We start from the raw sequence: 23,954 nt of genomic DNA on the forward strand, positions 1-23,954 counted from the left end.
GGTCTAAATGTCTTCTTCTTCCTTTCAGAACCTGACGAAGGAGCAGGCAGACTACTGCCTCTCACACATGAAGCCCTACCTTGACAGCAAGGGCCGTGAGCTGCCGTCAGCTTTCGACTTTGTCGAATTCACCCGCTCGCTCTTTGTCAACTGATCCCTTGCCCACCAGTGACCAATCGGGATGCGTTTTCCCACACACACTTCCACACGAACACACGGCTGAAACTGCATGATTGTGACACTAGGAATACTCACTAATAACAACTATCTGTACTATTTATCTCGCTCTACCCTTAACTCTTCCTGCTTCTCATAATAGCATAGTGAATCTGTCTGCATTTGAATGTGATTGTTTTAGCTGTTTTAGCTTGTGCTTCTGATGAATTTAACAACCTAATAGTAAAAATAATGTTGTAACAACACCTGAACAACTGCAGTGTGCTTTAATAAACGCTACTGGTTAGAACTGGAAACCAATATTCTGTTGTTTTAATTCCATTTCCACAATTTAATGACTGTCTTTGACATGTGAGCATTTAGGAACAAAAAGAGATATGAAGCAGACTTGAACTGTCCCAGAGTTGTGTCTCATCCCACCACCTGATTAGCTATCTGCTCCAGCTGGCTGCTCTCTCTGGGCTTCTGTTCCATCAACTCTCCACTGAGCTGCCAAACACCAACTGTCCCATCTGTCTTCCCCACTGCTAAGAGGTTAGGGTTCTGACAGTTGAAGGCCAAACAAGTTGCAGCCTGGCCCACACCTCCTGGCTCGATGGTAGCTGCTGGTCTCAGAGACCTGCGGCCCAGGTCAAATATCTGCACATCACCTAGAGAGAGACACACAGGGTGTAAGAATCAAGAACGACACCTCTGTCTGCATCATCACGTACCAATGGTGCAGTTACACAGCACAACATGTCACAATATGTTGTAGTAACAATAACACATCATTTAAAAGATATTAATCAGGCCATGTTTTATAGTAGATCAATGCTCCAACACCAAATTGAGTGTATTTATACCGTCCATGCACAAAGCTCTCATGTTGTACCTTGTCCAGTGGCTGCAGCAAACACCAGTGGTCTGGTTGGTGACCACTGCACCTGGAACACGTAGGAGTCTGAAACCCTGAGAGAGAGCAGCGGGTTGGCCTGCAGGAGAGAGTGGACGTGGGCCAGACCATCTGTCCCTGCACTCACAAACAGGTTCCTGCAGGCAACATGAGACATGTCAGGACAAAGTCACTGCTGATTCACCTGTAACATGTCTGCTGATCACTTCAGTAATGATCATGTGTGGGTTAGGGTTGAGCAGAGCTGTGACCTGTGAAAAGGTGAGCAGTGGACGGAGTGGACGGGGCCGCTGCGAGGCCTAAATGAGAAGACGGCTGGGGCTCTCAGTGTCACACTGTGGCCTTCGGTGGGTGCTGCAGCCGGTGTCTGGGTTGAGAAGGAACATCTGAGCAGCAGGCCCCCCTCGGAGCCCACCAGGAAGGTATCAGAGTCCCAGGGAGATAAGGCCAGGGAGGTGACGCCCACGGTGCTGCTGCCTCGGGCCTATGGGCAACAGAAAGCGACATGTTATTCACTCTGTATGCAACACACACCAACAGTTTGAGAATCATTCAATTTATATGACAGAAATGGTATTCATTTGGTTAGTTTGTTGAGAGATATGTCATTCATATATGTGCTGCTATCAAACAATTCCACTCATCTAAATAAATGCAGTCAGTCTTCACCTAATAAGCATCGACAGTCCATGTGAATGTGACCTGTGTGTATGAACAGAATACCCTCCATTCTCCTGAATGCTCTCTGTGTGAGGTAGCCATAGAAAACACACAGTGGTTAACCCAAGCTCAGACTGAAACAGTTTCCCAGGCACCAGTGATCACTTCATGGTTAGAGAAACAGATCAGCCGTTATCTTCTATCTCTGTTGTGGTCCTGTTCCACTCTATTTTTATTGTTCTTCTATGTGTTCATATTTTGATTATTAAAGTGGTTAGTGTTGTGGCTTCTGTACCCCACCATCTATCTCTGGTCATGGCAGATGGCCACCAACCACTGAGTCCAGTTCTGCCTGAGGTCTTTTCCTGTTTAGAGGCGGTTTTTTCTCACCACTGTTGCCAACTGTTTACTCACAGCAGACTCATGGGTCTGTAAATGAATTAAAGCGTATGGTCTATCCTCTCAACTTGTTCAGTATGATGAGATGACTTTTGTTGTGAACAGGCGCCATAGGAATAAAGACTGATTGTTTGATTTTACTGAAACATAAATTATTTGAGTAGCTCTGTCATAGTCTAGAGACGTCAGTCAGTCAGTCCACAGCCACGCTAGCAGCTCTGTGAGGTCGTGTTTTCAGACAAACACTAACATGCTCACAATGACAAAACAGCTTCAACAACAATCTCATAATGATTTAGTATCAACTTTGTTGATATTAGATGGCTGGGATTGGTTCCAGCAACAAAAAACAAACCTGCGACCCCATAAAAGGGATAAAGCGGTTACAGACAATGGATGAATGGATGGATGGATGGATGGATGGATGGACTAGTTAACAGGTATTTGCTCACAGACCAAAATATTGGACAAATTAAAACTTGACCTGATGATGGCGCTAGACAATCCATCTGATAGTAGACAGACAGAAGGACATTGCCATGCTGCTATATTTCTTTTATAATTTAAAAGTTTTGTTCCTTTTACTATCACTTTGATAAAATCCTGCATTTACACTCATATGCCATCAAAACACTTTTTATTCCTATGCATGTAAAGTAAACAGTGGGTGATCCTGAATGGTCCCTGGGTCATCATTTGAAACCTAACAACAATAAACGGAGTCTCATCTTGTCATCTGTTCAAGGATTTTGATTTCTTCCTGAGGCTCACCTTGAAGCTAGTGCAGCTGCTGTGGGGAACCTGCTGTCGTACCAAAGCATAGGCATCAGTCAGGACCAACCTGCCCTGGTCTGAGTCCAAGGTCCACAGCAGCACCCTTCCTCCTGAACTGGCACTGAGCACCCCAAATTCTCCTTTCTTCTGCAGGGGCACCCAGGCGACCTATACACAAACACACAAACACACACATGTACTCAGACGACACATGTTGAAGTGCTGCAGATAAGTTATTTATTCATATTCTCTTCTGCAGAGACTCCGCAGCAACAAAATGTTTCATAATGACAGACAGCAGCATACAACAGCACGCTTATTCTTGCAGCTGAGCTCAACACACGGTGTATATCCAGACACTAATGCTCCACACTGGCATCAAACTGGCCAAGTATGGTATCAAGTATCAGCAGTGGACCATGCTGACTGGATAATAGCAGTGTTTGAATAGAAAATTGCAAAACAGACTGTGCTGACTCACCTGATAAACAGGCTCTCTGTGGCTGTCTGCTGACAGCCCACTTTGAACCAGTATGGGGTCCTGAGTCCGACTGGTGTCCCACACCACCACCTCTCCACTGTATAGACCCCCTGCAGCCACAGCAACACACACACACACACACACAGCTCTTCTCAGTGCGATTGCGGAGACCTCAGTGAAACACAGTTAAAACGGTTATTCTGAGCTCCACTGATCTTCACAAGATCAGTAGTTTCAGTGATGACAGATGAGTTATTTAAACTCAATAAATGTGTTTGTAATACAAGAATTATAAGAAACTCATAAAGTGTTCATTAACGTTCTGAAGCATCTACTAGCTATTGAGAGGGGTTTTTTTTTAATAACTGACTATAATCCAAAATTAAACATGTTTATTATGCTATTATTTACACATGCTTAGTCTTATTACTGTTGATAAGCATCTTATAAGAACTTAAAAGGACTTTATTACCAATGAATTCATATTGCAAGAACCTTGGGGAAGAAACTGAAACCAAGAATTTAAATATTTAAAATATTATTGAGGCAATGACACAAACTCAGAAATATGTATTTTTTTTCCATAAGTGAATAAACACAAATAAGGTCCCAGAACACTGATGAAGCTAGAAAGGCGGCAGGGTCCGCCACATGAAATTGTGTTGTCCTTTAAGGTAAGTTTGTTTATTTCCTTTATTCAGTCATGAAAAAAAGAGAGTGTGTTTATTCAGTTTGTTTAAGCAGAAAGAAATCAGCCAATGAAGATCTTTCTCTCATTAACATTTCTGCACCTAAACTACAGAGTGCTGACAATTCAAATCTTCTCTTTTTCTTAGGTTGACAGCACAGAATGTTTAATTACTTCAGAGAACCTTAAGTCTGGAAGAAATGTTTGTATCTGAGTTGGTCTGATCCGGGGTAAAAGCTTGCAGAGAGTCTGTGAACAGCTCATAACGTGACATACAGCTGAACGGTGTACCTGCGATGAGGGCGGGCTGGCTGGGGTGGCAGCTCAGCGCGGTGACTGCAGTGGGAACATCGAAGGCCAGATCAGCTTGTTTGGGGTTCAGGCCTCGACGGTCCAGGTTCCACGTGCAGACATATGACCTCTCAGTGCTCCAGTCTCCATCGTCGATCCTGCCCATCAAAACACACACTCACAAATATGACCCACACTGACCACATGATGACATAAGGAAAGCTTCTACAACACTTGTATGCATCAGGTGAAACACTGACATACCGTCCGTAGGCACAGGCGATGACTGCACCTTTACAGCTCCAGGACACACTAGTTACATGAAGGCCTCCCTCTACAGCACTGGGATGTTGAAGGCGATGGAGGCATGAAACCTACAGTGCAAAAAAAAAGAACTATCCATGAAGAGTCACTGTTACAACTCCAGACTTCCACATTATCCTGTGGCTTACAAAACTGGAGCCAATTTTGTTGGATTCATTGGTCCTTCTTACCAGATTACTGTGATCTTCCCAGTTCACCTGGAACCCATCGAAGGCGTGACTCTTGGCATTTCTCACCAGCTCTCTGATGACCCTGTCCTCAACCCGCTGCAGGAAGTCCTTCAGGCCAGGGGGCTCAGGCTCGTTGTGGTTCTGCTGGAGGAGCTGCTCCGTAGCCTGGTGCCTCGGCTCCGTTTGCGTACTGCTGATGGTAGTCGACACTGTCTGGATCTCTGCCTCAGCTCTGTGCACCGCTTTGGTCTGACAGCCTCTCTGAAATTCCAGCGAATAAAATGTAACTTTAAGGCAGAAATTATAATCGGAAGAGAAAAATATTCATTAACTGAATGCATAAACAAACTCAGATTTTTTTTTTTTATACAAAACTGTTTTAATTTGTTTATATGTGGCAGACCCTGCCACCTTTCTAGCTTCAAACAGTGTTCTGGGATCTCTGAGAACAGTTTGTTTATTCACTTGTGGGGAAAAAAAATAAAATAAATTGAGTTTGTATAATTACCTCATCAATATTACAAATAATAAAGTTCTGAGTTTGGATTTCTTCTCCAAAACAACATCGTGCACAAGGATGCCCATCAATCAAACCGTAACTGCAATCACCATTAATGAGACTTCAGCAGGTGGCTATGCTACTGATGCTCTGTGACTAGAGTGGCCACATGTTATTATGTAGAGTTTAAATGTTTAGGTGAGTGCTACAACTGTAGACTGTGATATTCTTCAACAAATATGTTGTTTAATGTGTCAAATAAATTAATTTTAATAAATCTCATAATCGAGTAGCATTTGTTTAAAGCTATCGGTTGTTCTCTGGGGTTACCAGTATGGTTTGACCTCTGCGCGCTTCCACCTGTGGCTGTTACATTTCCAAACAACACCTGAACGTGACATGTGTCGGCGAGCCAACTAACAACTGTAACGTTAGAACGGGTAACGTACTGTTTCTTTAAATAATTCAACACGAACCAGACTGTGACTAATGGCAACAGCAGTTTGAGAGATAAACTTCACAAACGTGTTGTTCAAACATACCGACTCCTGCGCCGACTGCTGAGATTTCCTCCACTGAGACTGGATACTCACTGAGTCCAGGGCTTCGTCCGTAAACATGCTAACATCAATGGACGTGTTTGCTCAGGCTAAAGGGAAAAACAATAAATCATTATCATAATTGGCGTTAACACCCTTCAGAGGGAACTGACAGAATAGTAGCTGCGTGGCACCTTTAACATAGCTAGCTTTCTAAATTTGATGGTTTTATTAGCCAAGCTAGCATTTTAATGCTGAAGCCTCTTTTCACGAAGCTAGCGTTACCCTGGTTACGGAGATTGAGTCCAGAGGCAAGAGAGAAATCCCCTCTTCACTTCCGCTTTCTCATTTTCTCTTTTGAGAGGTTCCTTGTATTAACGTCCTAGTGTTTCTTCCAAAATAAAACATCAACAAACACACGAATATCTGTTCCACCATATGCAAAAAATGGCTCAATTATGCAATAATAATGTCAATCAAATATATTGAGGACGCATGCGCAAGCTACTTCCTGTCAGGCACCCTTGAGAAGTACCTTGAACGTCTTTTCTGTGTATGAAATATTGTCTCCTCTACATAGGTCACACGTTTCGTGTAAAACACAAAAGCCAAGTGAGCAAAGCCCACTGGAGCACAGCTCTCCCACATCGTTAGCAGCTTTGCCAACTCTTCAATGTGTGGCTTGAAACAGCCGCTTTCAGTCACACCGTGTCACACTGACCAACAAAGGGCGTTTGACGGCTCCTTTTCTTTGACTTTACTTAACAGCTGTGGTCACCACAAAGCGGCAGCGGGCATTAAAATGAAAACAGCATTTATTGCATAAAGCCGATTAGTTCTTGCACTCTAATGTGAGATATCGGTCTCTGGTATTAGTCATTAATTCAGTAGAGATTAATGTAATTCAGTGTGTGATATTTAGAAAAAGCAACAACTACATCTCTTTTCAGAAGCAGCCATTGTTACTGCAGACAATTCAGAGGACAGCTTCAACAGCAGCTTTCACCGAAACTCTCTTTAGAAGAAATACTTCCTATTCATTCATGACATGATCCCCTCAGGAATGCCACTTTGACCCCTGCTGTTGAAGTCTGGACTTCTTCCTATTACTATTCCTGTTACTAATTGCTCTCCGATTTATCATCATTCTGTTATCTTATTACTAATTACTAAAACAACAGCTTGTTTTTCCCAAAATTCACCTGCTCCTGAAATATCTTCTACTAGCTTATCAAACACAATACCATGACAAAGACAGAAACATGGATGTGGGAAAATGGAGAAGGCCTCTGCAGAAAACAGTCTGTTTTCTATTTCATGACTCTATGTGATGTCTGCCGCCTATTGGTGGGAGGACCACATGACATGCTATATCTCAAGAACATGATCGATGTAAGGGCGGGTTGGAAATGGGTCACAACAGATTGACCATGAATGAAAATCAAGTCAGACGAGTGAACTGTCAAGAGTTGTGTGTTTAACATCCATTGCACCCTCATTTAAGTCCAAATTCCCGTTGAGCAGATCGGTCCAATTAGTTACTTACATTAAGTTACATTACATCACACTAGACTCTGTGTGCATGTCTGTCTTCACAGCAGGATATTATATTGCTCTCATATCAATCATTTGTGTCTGAAGTCTTCTTTGTGGCTCACATATTCTAGAGAAGAGCTACTACTTCTAAAGATCATGGGGATCCTACCAAATAATATATTATTAACATATATATTAACAACACAGAACATCAAGTTATGATGTGTATTAAGCATTTAAACAGAACATGGGGGACATTTCAAAGAGCAACACTCTAAATAAAGCATTAAGCACTAAAGCAATGATCTTAAACTGGCATTACAGCAACATCTAATAAAACAGTAAAGTGAAAAGTGATGAATTAGTTCCACTGGAGCCACAGCAGCATGTCCAGTCAGCATTTTCAAACTGTTAACATCTACTGATGGGACAGTTTAGTTTACTGAAAGCTCCTATTTTAAGTTGTTTAAGTTGATACTAATTTGTCCTTGCTGATAACATACCTGAACATTGTGTATTGGCCAATACAGAGTATCAATCTAATACCAGTCCATTAAAAATATATATTAATCTCAGCTGTATATTACTAACCCTGTCTGGGTGTTATGATATGAATGTGATTGATTGCTTGGTATATATTGACACTGGAAGTTGTGCAGTATAAATTCTCTACAGCTATAGACAGGTGTACTAAATGATGTGGTGCTAGATCTGTGTGTTGACTGATCAGTACTAATTCAACCATGCAACAGAACAACCCTGAAATAAAATTCCCTCCAGTTATCCACATTATGTCACTGAGGGTGGGATGACAAATCAATATTCCACTATATATCAAATTGCTTCCTTTTGTGAAACAGTTATCGATCCACGGGCGAAAAATATCAATATTTTATTAAATTAATTCAAACATAAAGGTGCTCTGCGAAACAGATCCCCCTGACTTACCAGTCACTACTTCATGACCCCTTGTGGTGTAAACCTTTTGTAGTCAGTGTGTCTGTGTGACAAAGAGGCCATAAGCTAAGACACTACAATGTAGTGGTGGTTTGCCTTTTTAGGGGTGTTTCCTATTTTTCAGAAAGACAGACATTGTGATGTATCATTAGATATGTCGTAATGTATTTATTAATGCAGAAGTGCTGTATCGTGATAATATACAAGTCCCTCCCCTTCCAGTCGACAGCCATGGTACAATAGTTAATAGGGAGAGACAAATAGTTTTTTCTGACATAAATTACTTACATTAGTTAAAAGATAATTTTTCAACAAAAGTACGTCAAGTATGTCATGAAACTAATCGATGAATCTACATAAGTAGAAAGATTACTCGGAGTTGAGTGACATCATCTCGTTTAATGTTCACCAAGACACAACACAATACACATAGAGCTGATACTGAACAGGAGCAGCTCACATAACTGCAGCTGCCAAAATGTCCACACTTAATTTTCACACTTTTTTTGTGCCAAGGCGACAGCAATGTTGGCATTGGTAACCTGTATCAAACGAGATGATGTAGTTCACAGGCCAGTTTTACACAAAACTTAAGATATTTTGCCATCTTTGCAACAAACTGGGACTTCATCTTTTAAATCCATGTAATTCATGGCACAACTCAAACATGATCAAAATGTATTTGTCTGGCACCATTGACTACTGTACATATTGTTCCTGATACATGGTCCTATGGGGCGCACTGGAAGGGGACAGACTTCACCTCCATCATTACCGTGGGCAACATCTAATGAATTATACTGTGTGCTACACTGATTCCCAGCCCCATTCGTAACATGTCTAATAACACATTCACCTTTGCTACACAGCTGTACTTCTGGACTGGTCTAATGGTGTAAAAAAAAAAATAAAAAATCATGATGTGGGTCTGCTGCTGAATGTGGGAATGTGATCAACCTAGTCCAATCATCATGTATACATTTATTTATTGTAACAAAGCAACTGGTACACTTAATTTAATGTGAGCAGGTTTCCAGCAGAACAGGAGAAAAGCTGCAGACTCAACAAAGGACTCTACAGAAATCTTTTTCTCTCCCATCTCAAAATGTTAAGCCAAGCTCAAAATTAGATTTTTAGGTTGTTTTTATAAAAAAATGTACATTTCAAACTTTGTTGTGGGTGCCTGAAAAACAAGATAATGACAAATTCTTTAACAGACGTCCAGAGTTGTTGTCAAAGCCCTGCTGCCCCACCACACCCAGCCATTACACTGTGTACAATTAATGACCGTCTTACCAAGATACATGTAAATCCCCAAATCATTTACAATGGTTGAAAGGAACAAGCTGGTGCTTTCAATCAGTTCCATTAGAACAATAAGTCACAAAGGAAAATGCAACTTCTAATAAGCCTTAGTACCCCCACCACTGGATATATTATAATGTACATTTATATATATAAAAGTGGCTAAGGATGCTATGATTAAGTTATCACTGCACCATGGCTTATTTTTTATTGAACTCACAACTTCAACAGAAACTGTCATATTTTACATAGAAATTGCTATTGTACGTATTTTTAAATCTACGTAGGATGACGTGCAGAATGCTACAAATTTTTTTTTTTCTTTTGCATGTCTTTGGGAGATGTAGAGAAACAATGACAGGTGAGACTTCAGGAGAGCGACAACACCACCCCACCCAACCCCACCCCACCCAATGTAGACCTGCTGTGTATGAAGCCGATCTATAGACATGGCATTATGGACAGGCCGTGGCTGCAGAGGAAGAGGACGGACACGCTGACGACACACAGGAATCTTTTTTTTCTTCTTTGTTTTTTAAGTTTTTTTTTTTTTTTTTAAACAAACCCCCCCTCCCCCAAAACAAAAAAACAAACAAAATATTTTGCTCCCAAGGGTTAGAGGATGATCACAGAGGGAGAACTGGGAGAAGGTGTTGGCTGAAACATTTAATCATCCTCACCATCATCCTGAAAGAAACAAAAGATGAATTTCAGAGGCTGCTACCAGGAGACCATCTCACAACTTTCTATTCAAATGTGTTAAGAGACTCGATCCAGTTATCATCAATACAATTACTGGTTCAATAGTACAATAAGTGTGCGTTTCTCATTTACAGTATTCTTACCTCTCCATCTTCTCCATCTCCATCCTCATCCTCATCTTCACCCTCCTCTTCCTCCCCCTCGTCGATATCTTCCAGACCCTCCTCTTCATCATCGTCATCATCCCCATCACCTTCCTCATCTTCCATGTCAGGGACCTTGGGAACATTTAGACATTAACCACCTGGATCCTGGCTCGGATGCCTTATGTAAGTAACAGCATCACTGATGAGTTACTGTATTTACTGAGTCACCATCTATACTAGGGATGTTCCTCATGAAGGCTGACAGGTGTTATGTTAAGAGAACCTATTTAATCTCAGTGTTTCCCACACAAATTTGTCCACCACATACTGTGTTTCAGTGTTTACATTTTTTTAACGCTTCCTAAAAACACAGTGTATTCATTCAGCTGCATTTCCTTTCCATGCTCTCCCTTCGCCTGTCACTCACACGTCTCACACACAGCCCCTCCCCTCCGTGCACACCGCGTGTCTCCATGAAAACAAGATCATCAGTTGAAGTAATAGCGTGGAAGGTTGATATCTCTGTGTTACCACGGTTACCCGTAGGTGTCATTTGTTCACTTTAGATTAAGAGGGAGAGTAAGAGGATTTAGGTATTTTCAGCAGAAGTGGCCCTCAAATGATGATGACTGACTCAACGTATACTCCATGCAAGATGGTGACGTACGCCCCTGCATGGTTGGTGGAGGCTGCGCAGCCATTGGTAACCATCAGAGCCAATTTCGGCTGATAACAATAGTTTATAATAGGTCCTATCGGCCAAACCAATTAATCAGTCGGCCTCTTCTTCATACTGGGGGCAGAACAAGAAGTAGGGATGTCCCGAGCTGATCTGCAGGATCAGGATCGGAGCTGATATGGGCATTGTTTCACTGATTGGGATGGGCAATTTTGAACATGGACCCAACTCCGGTTTTTTTTTTTGTCAGAGCACAATTTGTGGCAAGATGCAGATGCATGCATAAAGTTACTCTGGCAAACTTGTGGATAAAATGTCTCCAGTGTGGAAATTAGTTAAATTAGAGAGCGAAAGCAGTCCAACATAAAATGTTACATCTGCAGTACGACCGCTGCGCAGAGGGGGTAACGAAAGAGCTGCATTTAATACAAAACATTTGATACTGTAAATAAAAACAAAAATACTCATTATACAATGAGCTCACTCAAGCAATACAGGCAAAGACACCAACGCAACAAACACTCGCGGATACTTTCAAAAGGACAGAGAAATATCCTCAAGACAGCGACATGGCCAAAAATATTACTGAGGAGGTAACTGAATCCATCACTCTGGATAACCAGCTCATCTCTGTGGTAGAGGATCAGCGTTTTCTTTGACATCTGGAGTTCTTGAATCCCTGGTATGCCATACCATCTCAGATTACATTACATTATATTGAGTCCACTTTTGAGTTACAGTGTTCCGGTTTGTGCTCTAGTTTTGTGGGTCTCATACAGCAGGGCAAGTAAAACAGGTAATCGAGGAGATGCTGAACAGGCGTGAAATAGACAGGCAACGGGTCCACATCATTTTACATGTCAACGTAAGGAATGTGAAAAAAGTAATGGATGATATCGTGAGGGCTGCATCTCACACACACACTTCAGCTGGCTGTACACGAGGGTCTGCTGTATTATCTAGAAAAATATTAATTAGGGCCAAGAATTGGATCGGGACTCTGTATCGGCAGATACTTAATATTAAATGACTCGGATCGGGCTAAAGCCGTAAATGGGACATCCCTAACAAGAAGAGATTCAAAAACGTAGCCAACACAGTACTTTAAGAGTACTCAGTGCAGCCTTCAGACTTATGGATGTCGACTTGGTCATATTTTGTCATGTCAAGAACAGCTCAAGCAACAAACCCAACTAACCAATGGCCTTAGTTGTTTTAATGCAAGGTTTTGTTTTTTTTCCCCATCAAAACACTTGACAAGAAGAAGATCTATGATAAAAAGAGAGAAGCCTACCAGGTAGTACTGCAGCGGGTTAGGCCAGATGTCATCCTTGATCACTTCTCCCAGCTCATCAGCTCCTGCATCCGAATGGTCTGTGAACCAGGTGAAGAAGCTCTCTGGCTCCTCATGTTGCCTTTTCTTCCCAGCTTTGTTTGGACTCTGGCCTGTACGCTTCGTCAGGTCCTGGGGAGGAAAATAGTTTCAATATTATTAAGCGTTTATTGACAGGAGAGCAATAATTACAAGCACTGTAAAGCAGTATGAACCAACCTTTCCAGCTTTCCATTTGATTTCAGTTGATTTAGAAACAGGATCTCCGCTCTCGTTTACATTAAACTCTTTGGAGAGGGCTTTGTTCTCAAAGTATGGATTCTCATCAAAATACTACAGAAAAAGAAACATCTGTGTCACATCTGTACAAATATACGCGATGACATTTACAATGTATACGTACAAAGTGAACCTGATGACTCACAAAATCTATTCTATATCCAGACTTGATATCCTCGAACTCGGTGACCTCCACCCTTGACAAGTAATGAAGTGCTTCCTCGTCCTCCTCCCCCAGAAGAGCTGAAACTACAGCACACATTGCATCCATGGATTAGACCCATTTTTTTAGTGTGCTTATGAGCAACTGTTATAAGCAAGGTTGGCTCTTGAGGTTAGAATACAGACTAATTGTATAAAGACAACAGAATATAAGAGTTTACCTTGTGGATGGTTGACAAATGTTGTGACCCAGAAGTTGGGGATTTTGGCTATGAGTTCTGATCGCTTCTGGAAGAATGGCTGGCGTAGTTTGTTGTACTTTTGCTCTACTTTTAAAATTTCTTCACTGGCCTGTTCATTGAGTCTGGAGAGAAAGAAGACAAACATGAAAAGAAAATGTTCTCCATGCAATCCATATTTCATTACTGACAAACAAGATTGAAACTCACCTGTCAATTTCATTCTGTACTTCATCAATGTGTTCGATTGCTTCCTGTTGCTCTTTTTCTGAAATATAAAAAAAGGAGAAAAGAAAAGTACATACTACTGCCAAAAACAACAAATATGGCTCCCCTCAAATGTTAACACAACCAAGGTAACGGTGGGCTGAGCAATATGGTTAAACGTATCATGGTAAAAACAGGTTCACCTGCAGTGTGGCAACTTTATATGCCTTACATCCATACATCTCCAAGAGCGGAGATATGGCCTTATGGTCATCTGTTGTCGTATAGTTACTATATAGATTTTTTAAATATATATCTGCAAGTGCGAGAAAGGAATCTAATGCCCTCCAACTAATACAATTCATAGTTTGAACAAGATCAGGAAAAAACAAGCAATAAAATAAATTTAAAAAGGTGCACTAATTTATCATCAGCTTTTTTGATAATCGATTAATTGGTCCAAGGGGGAAAAAAGTGATAATTCCCTTGGTTTCTTTCCTCCTCTGACAGTAAACTGAATATCTTATTTCTATTTGGCACATTTTATTGCTATAAAACTAAACAATTAATATCTGATGATTAATTGACTACTAAAACAATTGTTTGTTGCAGCCTACAGTGCACTGAAATGGCTTAAAATTTAATCTTCAGAATTAATTGCAACCTTTTATAGATTAACATGTACTGGGGCTTCTGACATTATAAACACTGGTTTTGCTAGAGCCTGACCAATACTGGATTTTGGGGGCTGATGTCAATATTAAAAGGAGGTGGAAAAAATACAATTAAATAATTGTAAATTACTCTAATTTTTATTTCTATATTCCGTTCTGTAAAAAAATAAATAAATTGAACATGATAAATGTACAATAATTTTATAGCACAACAACAACAGGCTTTGGTTGGTTAACTGGCCTTCTTCTAAGATGGATAGACCAGCCAATACTGGCTGACTGCAGATATATTACGTCCATATATAGAATGAGGGTCATTGTCAATTAATCATCAAATACTGCTACTAGATCTGTTCAGAAATCTGGTACTCGTTGGGCTATACCGTCTCGAAGCAAAACTCCATAAAACAGCACATAAACATCATCTGAGAGAATATCGGGAGAAACGAAAAGCTAGTTAGTTAAAAAAGACTTTAAGTATCATTGTATTATTAGTTACAGTAAGTGATTAGACGCTTCCCAACACGCACCTGACATTCACTTTGATCTGCACGGATGTAAACACGACTTAAAGAGACAATTTGGTGCATATTTAGCACCCATTTGCAGCCCAGGACACCTTCACTTAAAATCCTTTACTTCTACAATTTTCAATTAATTAAAATGATTTGTTTTTTGTTTTTGTTTTTTAATAACATTTAAAAACTTTCGATGTGAATACAAACTATTCCAAGTCATGCACAAAACATATGAAAAACTCGAGCAAAAGTATTTTCGCGCTTCTGTACAGAAAATGACCGACACCCCGGCCAAACTAACGGGATTCTCCATTGCATGCATGCGGAGTTGAATAACGCGGGACGTCAGGAGTGTGGTGCGCTTAATGTGTGTGCGCGGTGGCTCCAGAGCAGACAGACCCTCTGCCTCCTGCAGTCTGGAGCTTCCTGTTGCTGCTAAAGGCGGCCTGGTTTGAATGAGAAGCTCAACGACGTCTCGCTGAGAATGCTATGTGCTCCACAAACGCTATTATCATACTGCGAGCACCACCAAAGCCTCTTTACGCCTGTTAATCACATACTAACATCCATAATGCCGCCTCGTAGCAACATTATAGTTAGCTAAACCATTACGACGCCCTTGTTTACATTTCTCAGCTACTGACTCGCACACAAAGCCAAGCTCGCCAAGCATGCTTATGTTACAGTGAACGGCTAGCTAACGTTATCAGTGCTCGCTCGGCCTTCCTTAACTGTTATGGGGAAGTGGACACAGTGAATATTGCACATGCTAATCAAGTGGACAAACAATCGTTCATGTTGCTCCAGCCCAAAACGTGCACGAGGAGGCGCGCGGTTGCACGCCATTTATTCAGTGCTTCCAAATCGTGTGCATGAGCAATTACTGCCCATCATGCTAAACACAGCTTATGCAATGCAAATACCGGCCTCCTTCATGTGAACTAGTGGCTAATGTAAGCTATTAGCTAGCTAACATCTCACGCTGGCTAAATTGTTAGCATGCTAACGCTAAATTGCAAGCCCCAACAGTCCTGCATAAGAGCATTTCCACCCCAAAGCTGATATGAAGGTAAATTAAGCAATTCATCCACAAAAAGATACAATGCCAGGCGGACAGTAGTCAACAAAACACAGAGAAAATAACAAAATGACGAAAAACAAATGAAAATGGCGTTGCACAGGATAACCGCCATTCCTTAACGTTACCAGAGGTCTCGTCCGCTCCGTCATGATTTGAATTCTCCTTCCTACTGACTTTCGCCGATGAGGCCGACATGGTTATCGTTTGCCGTTAGACTTCTGACCAGATGTATTTCCCGGGCGGTTTATAACTCTTCTCTGGAGGATAAAAGTTACTTCCACCTTACACAAAGTGCGTGCCTTCAAGCCTACGATAAGGAGGAATAAGCGCAGCCTCGCACGCTTGTTTCTCTCTGTGGCGCTCGGTCCGTGAACACATTTATGGTGCTCTACTTCCCCCGCCTGGCTGGAGTGCGGTACTGCAACTTATAGCTGCATGCATGCAGCGCATCGCTGCATCGCTTTTTTTTTTTTTGTCAAAGAGAGAACTTTTGATAACCGTTGGGGAATTTAAAAGTCTTAGATTGCACCGCTCAGAAACTAGACAGAACCACGCTCCACTGCAAAGTGCTTTGTTGTGATAGCTCTCTGCCTGACACTGAAAAAAAACTGCCACATGTTAAATTATATGATTAATTGTATTATTATTTTATAATTTTACTGGAACTAGGTTATAGGTTTCCCTATATACGATCCTTGACCCTAGGGTGCCATCACACCCTAAAATGGTCTCCCCAGCAACAACTTCCATCCATTCATCCTTTTCAACAGTTGCTAGTTTTTCTACAATTTTATAAGGATGTAGTAGCCATCCAGCTACTTTTAAACAACATACTAAATGTAATGCAATAATAATACAGTAATAATAGGGTATGATATTTCCAAAACTAGACCCATATGGGTCAAATCTCTCCTCACTTGATTATACAATCATATAAAACTAAGTTATAGTATTACAAAGCATCTCTGTATTCATTTTAGGAGACTATAGCAGATGTTTAGATTATCTAAAAACTTAAAAATTGGCATCTTTGGCTTTAGATTAACAGTGCAGGGGCTTATTATCTAAATGTAAAACCCCATTATTTCAAACTAAAGCTTCATTGTACAAAACCAGATCAAATATGCGGCACACAGTAAAACACTGTTGGCTCTAGTGTTTGTTATATTGTTCCTGATGTATGCCCAAATCAGCAGTCCAAACCTCCCACTTAACACACCCATGTGTTCTATTACTGTTGGTTTGTGCTCTCTCAGTATCTGCCATAATGGCAAAATACACTGCTCTGGCTAATCACGGGTCAGAAAGTTCCAATTCCTTCATACTTTTCTGACTTCTTTACTTGTGTGCTCAAAGCAATAAAAATTGTAACAAAAATGTCATACCTCTTCTTTTATTCAATGCATATGTGATTAAACAGAACTTCCTCTCTTTTCATATTAACTCCATTCTCTATATACAGTAGCTGTTTTGCATGTTTTGTTTTCATTTGGTTTTCATTTGTGTCTTATCATTAGCCATGATAGGTTTCAGGTCATATGGAATAGCTCCTTGTCCAAACCCTGCTTTCTGGAAACTGGTGTCCTTCAAGGCTCAGTACTAGGACCACTTCTGTTTTCACTATACACTAGAACACTAGGCTCTGCAATCATATCACATGGCTTCTCTTTCCACTGTTATGCAGACGACACCCAACTGTTACTGTCTTTCCTCCATCCCCCAACATCCATGTTGCAACGCGCATCTCGGAATGTCTGGAAGACATCTCCACTTGAATAATTGCGCACCACCTCAAGCTCAGCCTTCATAAAACTGAACTCATCTTCATCCAGGGGAAAGACTGCCCTCATGTGGACCTGTCAGTCACTGTTAAGGACATCACAGTATCGCCTTAAGTGACTGCAAGGAACCTAAGAGATATCCTTGATAATAGCAGCTACTATGCTCAGACGAGGGCTTGAAAATTGCTTCTATTTTTTCTTTCTTATTCTATCAACAGTGATGTGTTGTGGTTTCTTTCTTGTGAAAATGCACTAAGTCAGTTTGGACAAAAGCATCTGCTAAATGCCCTAATATAGATGTAAATGTAGGTTATGTAGCATGCACATGCTATTGAACAAATCTAAATTATAGGCAAAGAGCATATAAATTACAACCAGCAGCAAGAAAGTGAGTGGCTAGTATTTCTCGTAAAGCCTTGTTATGCAGTTAACCTTTTCCTAGTCTAGCATTTGTTTGTCTCAAATGTACTTATGGTTTTGTCACCATGTGTGGTCAAGTGCATTACAGAAAGGCCCACACTAATTTTTCTTCCCAGTCCACTTTTCTCAGCCAATCATAGACACATGGGGCTACTCAAAGTCCAGTTTAAGGAGCAGATACTGCTACCAAACCTGCCAGTGCTGTAACCTCATGCAGCAAAGGACCAAAACACTCTTTTTATTTACACAACCTGCCCACAGTACAAAACACTCTCTGTGTGTGGCGTGGCTGGCAGTTGAAATGTTTTTTTCTTCTTTTTTTAAACAAGTTTCTTTAAAAGCATCCCTTATGGAAAATAAGCCTCTGTCAGTTGATGCCAGTTTTCCATGTCTCAGTCCCCCATGCATAGCCTGCTAAGAGAAACTGTTCCACTTCACTTTTAATTCATACTCTATTTTGGTCATATATTTATGAAAAAACACATTTAAACAGGATGAAAAACAACTTAGCCTCTGACATTAAAACAGCTTTCCTATTATCAAACGGTTATATTGAGTTTGGTTTCATGAATGACCGAGCAAAATCAAAATGTATCTTTTTCTTCAACTCTTTTGCATTAAGCTACATTACGCTTATCTCTATCAGAGCTAAGTGTGTAAATCAGGTATGGGTGGGGAAGGCTCTTGAATGCATCATCGGGCTACCTTGGCAGGTGCAATGAATAATCGAATGTGATTGGTCCCTGCAGCGTCTCTGTCATTACCGACTTGCCAACCAATCCAGCCGCGGCCCTCTGACGTCAGTTTTGCGTCCAGCCCCTGTTAAACTCAATTCAAACTTCTACTCAGATTTTATTTCCATGATGAACACGAGCAGCCTCGCCGGTATAGAGGGTCTGTGAACAGCTTCAGCAGACGTTGAATTTCTCATGCCGCTGTCGGTTGGCCTCAGCTAAGGTGCCATATTCCCTCAGGGACTGTTTTACCGACTGTCTGGCCGAAGGAGACCGTTGGGAGTCGGAGCGGACGTTGACGTGGTGTGAATGTCCACCGCGGACCACTGACAGCCACCATGTCAGGTTTAACACTACAGGTAAACTTTAACGCCACGGCTTTTCTATTACGCCAAATGAAGTTAAATCACAATGGAGACGTCCAGTGCCAACATTATGCAAATCGATATCATCTGACGTTTAGCTAGTTAAATAACACCACTTGCTACAGGGCCACTGGATTTTCCTGTTTGTCTTGTTTGCTTCTCCTCATAGTTCCTCCGTCTTTGTGACTGTCACACACATACCTTTGTTAAACTGTAGCTTTAAAACAACTTAGTTTCACTCAGAAACGATGGTAAGGAGTAAGCTCCCTCCTCAACATGGCTTTGACTTTCTACCACAATCAGTGTAAAGGCAGCGAGTTTCTCTTTGAGCAAACATCCAGTTTCTACCTGAAAGAGTATATTTCAGTAAAGCTAAGCTCAACACTTAGCTGGGCTAAGAACCATCCCGAACGCTCTGCCTTCCTGAAAGAAGGTGCAATGTGTTTTGAGTTGAGTGTTTTGAAAGTTTTGCCTATGATCTGACATCATCAATTTTAAATCAAGCAAATTTTTTTTGTCTTTCCCCAAAGTCTATCCTACTTAAAATAACTTATTTTAGAGCTAAGTGTCGTCCATTGATCTCTGTTATGAAACATGCTAGATTCACTGTCTTCTAAAGAGATCCAGACTTGTTGGGGTAGGCAGCAGGTGTGTCCTTTAGTTAATCCCTACAGAAAAGAATAGACACCTGTCATACACAACACAGGAGACAACCAAGTCAACAGCTGATGAGATGGGCTCAAGCTAGTAGAAAAGGTAATTATCTAGTCATTAGTGTAGGTAGAACGTTAGTTTAGGTGTCTGCCCTGTATATCCTCTTGTAAAGTTGAATGATATACAATAAATGCATTCAAGACTAAAGAGTGAGCTGACCTTTTCATGCAACTTATTTTTGATTTGTTGTGTCTTACTGTAGTCCGTCTTGTGAATTTATTTAGGGCTATTATTTTGACTAAGGATTCATCATCTGATCCTCTATTTTCTTGATTCCTTAATAATCCTTAAAGTGTCAAGATGATATCATCATATTGCCTGTTTTGTTTGACCAGCAGTCCAAAACCTCAAGATGTTATGGAGACAAAGAAAATCAACAACTGAGAAGCTGAAATCATAGTTGTTGTTATTGTTGTTTTTGCTTTAAAAAATTAAGATGTTATCTAGATTTACTGATTTTTTCTTTCAATCAACTGATATTCAGAACTAATTCAGTTTTACAAGGATTAACGGTGATGAGAGGAGCTTAAAAGGTAAAGAAGAACATGTGTAAGAACTGCTGTTGGAGCTGTCTGGGCTGTGATAGTAAGATGACCAGTAGTGATAATACAAGTTTCATAGCAGTGAATCTACACATCATACTGTATTTATATGGCTGCGATTATATTCATTTTCTATTAATTGGTGGGATAGTTTTCTGAGAGGGATAGTTTTCCAGAGGCCAATCTTCAGATTGCTTCTTTTGTCCCACCAATAAACCCGCAGTTGAGAATCTGGGTGTCAACACTATGATATCCTGGCAATATGTCCAGGGAACATGACTCTTACCCAATTCATGCAAGTAATTAAGTGCTAGTTAATTGAGCCTGATCAGGATAAGAAGATTAGTAGATGAATACAAAGAATATGGATGGATGGTCAATCAGCTGACCATATATTTTTGTCTAGTGTCACATATGATAAGGATGGGTGCAGCAGCAGAGTGGTGGGCTGAGAGCCGGTTTGTTAGCTGTCGAGCTACAAAGAACTGGTTTTGGGATGAGGCACAGGCTCTAATCTGGCCCCAGAACTGCCTTTGATGAAAAGGTGAATGTGTACTTACCTGAGTAGGTGTAGGTATTTGGGAAAGGCCAGCACAATTTACTGCTAGCTTATGTAGTAATGAAGACATAGCTTTGGTTTTATCTGTCTGTGAGGTTTCTGCTTCCAACCCAACACAGTGCATGCCCTGTTACTACAGGGTGATGTCTGACAGGGATGCAAGACATTTTTCATGACAAAAGAATGTCTTAACTAAAGCTGAAACATGTAGCAGATGGTGTGATTAGACACAATTCCAGTGAGTGATTCAAGCAAACATCACATACTCTGTATTCCCTGGTTTAATCTTAATATGAAGATTTATTTACCACTTTGTGTGTTTGCTTTATTTTACATTGACTGTCGTTATGTTTAAACTGTTGGCTGAACAGAACTAAATATTTTAGGATATTTCTTTGTGCTCTCTGAATTTTTGATAGGCATTTTTTATTTAAGTCTGAATTATTACTCAAGAACAGAAAACAGACGGATCTTTACCCACCAGGGGGAGGTATTGTGTCATTTATTGTTGTTGATCCTTTGTTATATTTACAGTCACAGCTCAGTTTATCTTTTCTTCCTGAAATACTTAATTTGCATTTGTTCCCATTTCACCAAGTGGTTCCTGTCCTTTGTTGTTGGGTTGCGCAGACCAGTGGACACAACCGATGATTTCCATTTTTATTTTTCAGTTCTTGTTTTTGTCTTTTTCACCAAAGTTTCCACCAAAATTACAATAAGAGGTATGTAACTTCTTATTGTAATTTTGGTGGAAACTTGAGGGATAGCTGTCCTTTTTATTGTAGTGATAACCTCAGTGAATCAGTTGAACTCCATCTTGATCCATCTTACTGCTGGTCCCTCTAATGTTGCAGCTGCCTACATTTAATCACTCTCCTTTAGTGTAGAAAAGATGAAGCAACCGGTTTCAAGATGCTTGTGTCACAGCTAGACCACATACGTGATATTCACATGTTTTTGTAGACACAATACTGATAGCTGATTGGCTTGTTTAAAATAGTATGGGGAAATAACAGGTATATTTAACATGATCCAACTGAAGCAGTTGTGCTATGTCCTTTAGAACGGTAACCTGCAGGGTCTTGATGAGGGGGATATTCTGGACCCAGAGTTTCAGCAGCGTTTGGAGGATGCTCGCACTCTGCTCAGGCAGGAGATCCAGCGGGAGCTGAAGATCAAGGAGGCGGCAGAGAGAATGCGACGAGCTGTAACCAATCGCAAGAGCGCAGCCGATGTGGAGGGCCAGCTCAAGGCCTCGAGCCGCAAGCTGGACAAGTTGCACTGGCAACTACAGGAGCTCAATGCCAGGTCCATGGCCACAGAGAAGGACAGCACCACAGGTAACTGAAACAAGGAAAATCATCTCGACATGGAGACACAAAGGGCAAAGGAAAACTTTTCAAATAAATCCTAAACCTGTCCTTTCATCATGACAATAATTTTAAGACAGATGGTGATGGTGTAAAGATATATCTATATAGATATTCATTCATTCATTTATTCATTCATTCATGGCTTTGGTGACATCCAGACCTGAGAGTTGCTGGGAATTTTGATTTAGTGCCAACTGTTGCCTTCAGGCCTAAATTTCCTCCTGGCTAACACCTTGGTCCATGATGTAGTATTTTGAAAACAAAAAAAAGCTGATCGTTACAAAGTTTGAAGCGGATACTAAATTACATGATTGCACATTCATGCTCCTCGAAGGATCAAGCCTTTCTATTTTGGACATTCGTGGAACTTTCCATAGATGGTATTGGAGGAAATCCGACTTAGGCTGCATGTTTGTCACCAGACGTTGGATTTTTAGGAGGGTTATGTATCAAATATTTTCTGTCCTAAACACAATCTTTATTTACTCCAGAGTTCCACGTTGCTGAGGCTTTACACAAGTAGCAAATGGTTCGTTTGATCTTATGCAATTTGTATTTCAAGGCATTGCTAATTAGAGTTGCAAAATCTGGGAGCAGGGGATGGAAATTTATACAAATCTCTGCTGCAGCTGTTCATGTCTGAGAAACTCAGATGTAATATTGCCTGCACTGTTTTCTCGAAACAGAGAGACTCTAGAAAGCTAAAAACAGTAAGTAAGAGAGAAACTGTGTTAAAATATCTTAATAGTGTAGACAATAAAAGACTTAAGTGACAGCAGGAAAGAACAATTTATTGACAGCACTGTACAGCAATACCCTTGGTTTCTATAGGGGTACATAAATTATGCCTAAATAGATATAGGTAAAACATTCAACTGAATCACCACTACTGACAGAGAATTGTTTCCTAAGATATCTAAGACTAACCCACTATGTGATTATTTTGGTGTAGGTTGTTCGGAGGAAGAAGACAACCAGTCAGCAGAGTCATGTCAGTGGGAAGAGGTCACATCACCACTGGCAAGTCGACTCAGAACACTGAAAAAACAGCTTACCATGGAGACCAAAGTCAAACAGGGCGCCGATAACATGATCCAGACTTACACCAACAGCTCAGTCAAGGTACAGATCAATAAACATGTACACACACTCGGTGAGTTTGCTGATGGAGATGGTTTGCCTACATGGTGTGTAGCAGTGAGCTGACACTGACTTGGTGTCAGCAGCAATAAGCATCTGTGTGGTGTTTAGGAACAGACAGGAGAGGGAAACAAAGAAACACCACTGCAAAGAGAGGACTTGTGGACAGGGCCGTTCTAAGTGTGGCACTAAGTAATTAACATTACTGCTGATGACCACAGCCAGAACTCCTTAATATTCAGTTATGTCGATAGTTTTAGAATATTGTTTCAAACATGTTGTGTTTAAGGAGCTATGTTCTGCTGATCTCATGTAAAAAAAGGTGTGTATGTGGGCATTGCAAAGAAATTAATTAAATTAATGAGTGTTGTTTATAATTTAAAATGTTAAATTGAACAACAGTATTCAACATCAAAAAGGAGTTAGAAAGAAAAATAAAGATAATAAAAAGAGCCAAACAAGAAACAATGGGGGGTAGTCCGACAGATATTGAAATATAAAAAAGGTGGTTATTTAGTTCCAATAATGTAGGGGGCATAAGCACATGACAACAATTACAAATGTACTACACCAGACCGTCTTTTTTCCCATTTCTTTGCAATGTCAAATTG

At 40.7% G+C, this 23,954-nt stretch overlaps 4 protein-coding genes across 14 annotated transcripts in view; 2 read left to right on the forward strand and 2 right to left on the reverse strand.

The window, feature by feature from the left end:
* Window positions 1–473, forward strand: part of sptan1 (spectrin alpha, non-erythrocytic 1) — a 32,914-nt gene extending 32,441 nt beyond the window's left edge. For all 6 annotated transcript variants that reach the window (XM_037116389.1, XM_037116391.1, XM_037116390.1 and 3 more), the window contains one exon: window positions 29–473. In XM_037116389.1, the coding sequence (XP_036972284.1) occupies window positions 29–154 (126 nt within the window). In that variant the 3' untranslated portion in view covers window positions 155–473. The remainder of the gene's footprint in view (window positions 1–28) is intronic.
* Window positions 473–7,184, reverse strand: dync2i2 (dynein 2 intermediate chain 2). Of its 4 annotated transcripts, none has more exons than XM_037116403.1 (10): window positions 7,100–7,184; window positions 5,901–6,007; window positions 4,860–5,120; window positions 4,630–4,739; window positions 4,366–4,523; window positions 3,387–3,496; window positions 2,903–3,073; window positions 1,324–1,556; window positions 1,052–1,209; window positions 473–827 (listed from the first exon to the last, which is right to left on the reverse strand). In XM_037116403.1, the coding sequence occupies exons 2-10, from the start codon at window positions 5,976–5,978 to the stop codon at window positions 589–591; spliced, it is 1,518 nt and encodes a 505-aa protein (XP_036972298.1). In that variant the 5' UTR covers window positions 5,979–6,007; window positions 7,100–7,184; the 3' UTR covers window positions 473–588. The 4 variants fall into 4 exon arrangements, with proteins under 4 accessions (XP_036972298.1, XP_036972299.1, XP_036972297.1 ...); XM_037116404.1 differs by lacking the exon at window positions 7,100–7,184 and adding an exon at window positions 6,183–6,349; XM_037116402.1 differs by lacking the exon at window positions 7,100–7,184 and adding an exon at window positions 6,092–6,349.
* Window positions 7,185–9,351: 2,167 nt separating this feature from the next.
* LOC119029542 (protein SET-like) lies at window positions 9,352–16,088 on the reverse strand. Its single transcript, XM_037116405.1, has 8 exons — window positions 15,841–16,088; window positions 13,446–13,503; window positions 13,218–13,360; window positions 12,980–13,083; window positions 12,775–12,888; window positions 12,517–12,687; window positions 10,541–10,675; window positions 9,352–10,382 (listed from the first exon to the last, which is right to left on the reverse strand). Exons 1-8 carry the CDS (start codon window positions 15,908–15,910, stop codon window positions 10,362–10,364), a joined length of 816 nt encoding a protein of 271 aa, XP_036972300.1. The 5' UTR covers window positions 15,911–16,088; the 3' UTR covers window positions 9,352–10,361.
* Window positions 10,600–23,954, forward strand: part of pkn3 (protein kinase N3) — a 28,728-nt gene continuing 15,373 nt past the window's right edge. Inside the window, exons 1-3 of one of the 3 annotated variants that reach the window (XM_037116396.1) lie at window positions 10,600–10,726; window positions 21,894–22,170; window positions 23,156–23,325. In XM_037116396.1, coding sequence (XP_036972291.1) covers window positions 10,718–10,726; window positions 21,894–22,170; window positions 23,156–23,325 — 456 coding nt within the window. In that variant the 5' untranslated portion in view covers window positions 10,600–10,717. Of the gene's footprint in view, window positions 10,727–18,705; window positions 19,010–21,893; window positions 22,171–23,155; window positions 23,326–23,954 lie in introns of those variants that run through there. The other 2 variants (XM_037116395.1, XM_037116397.1) reach the window with 2 other exon arrangements.

Source organism: Acanthopagrus latus, chromosome 12 (assembly GCF_904848185.1).
Source record: "Acanthopagrus latus isolate v.2019 chromosome 12, fAcaLat1.1, whole genome shotgun sequence".
In the NCBI taxonomy this organism is placed as follows: Eukaryota; Metazoa; Chordata; class Actinopteri; order Spariformes; family Sparidae; genus Acanthopagrus; species Acanthopagrus latus.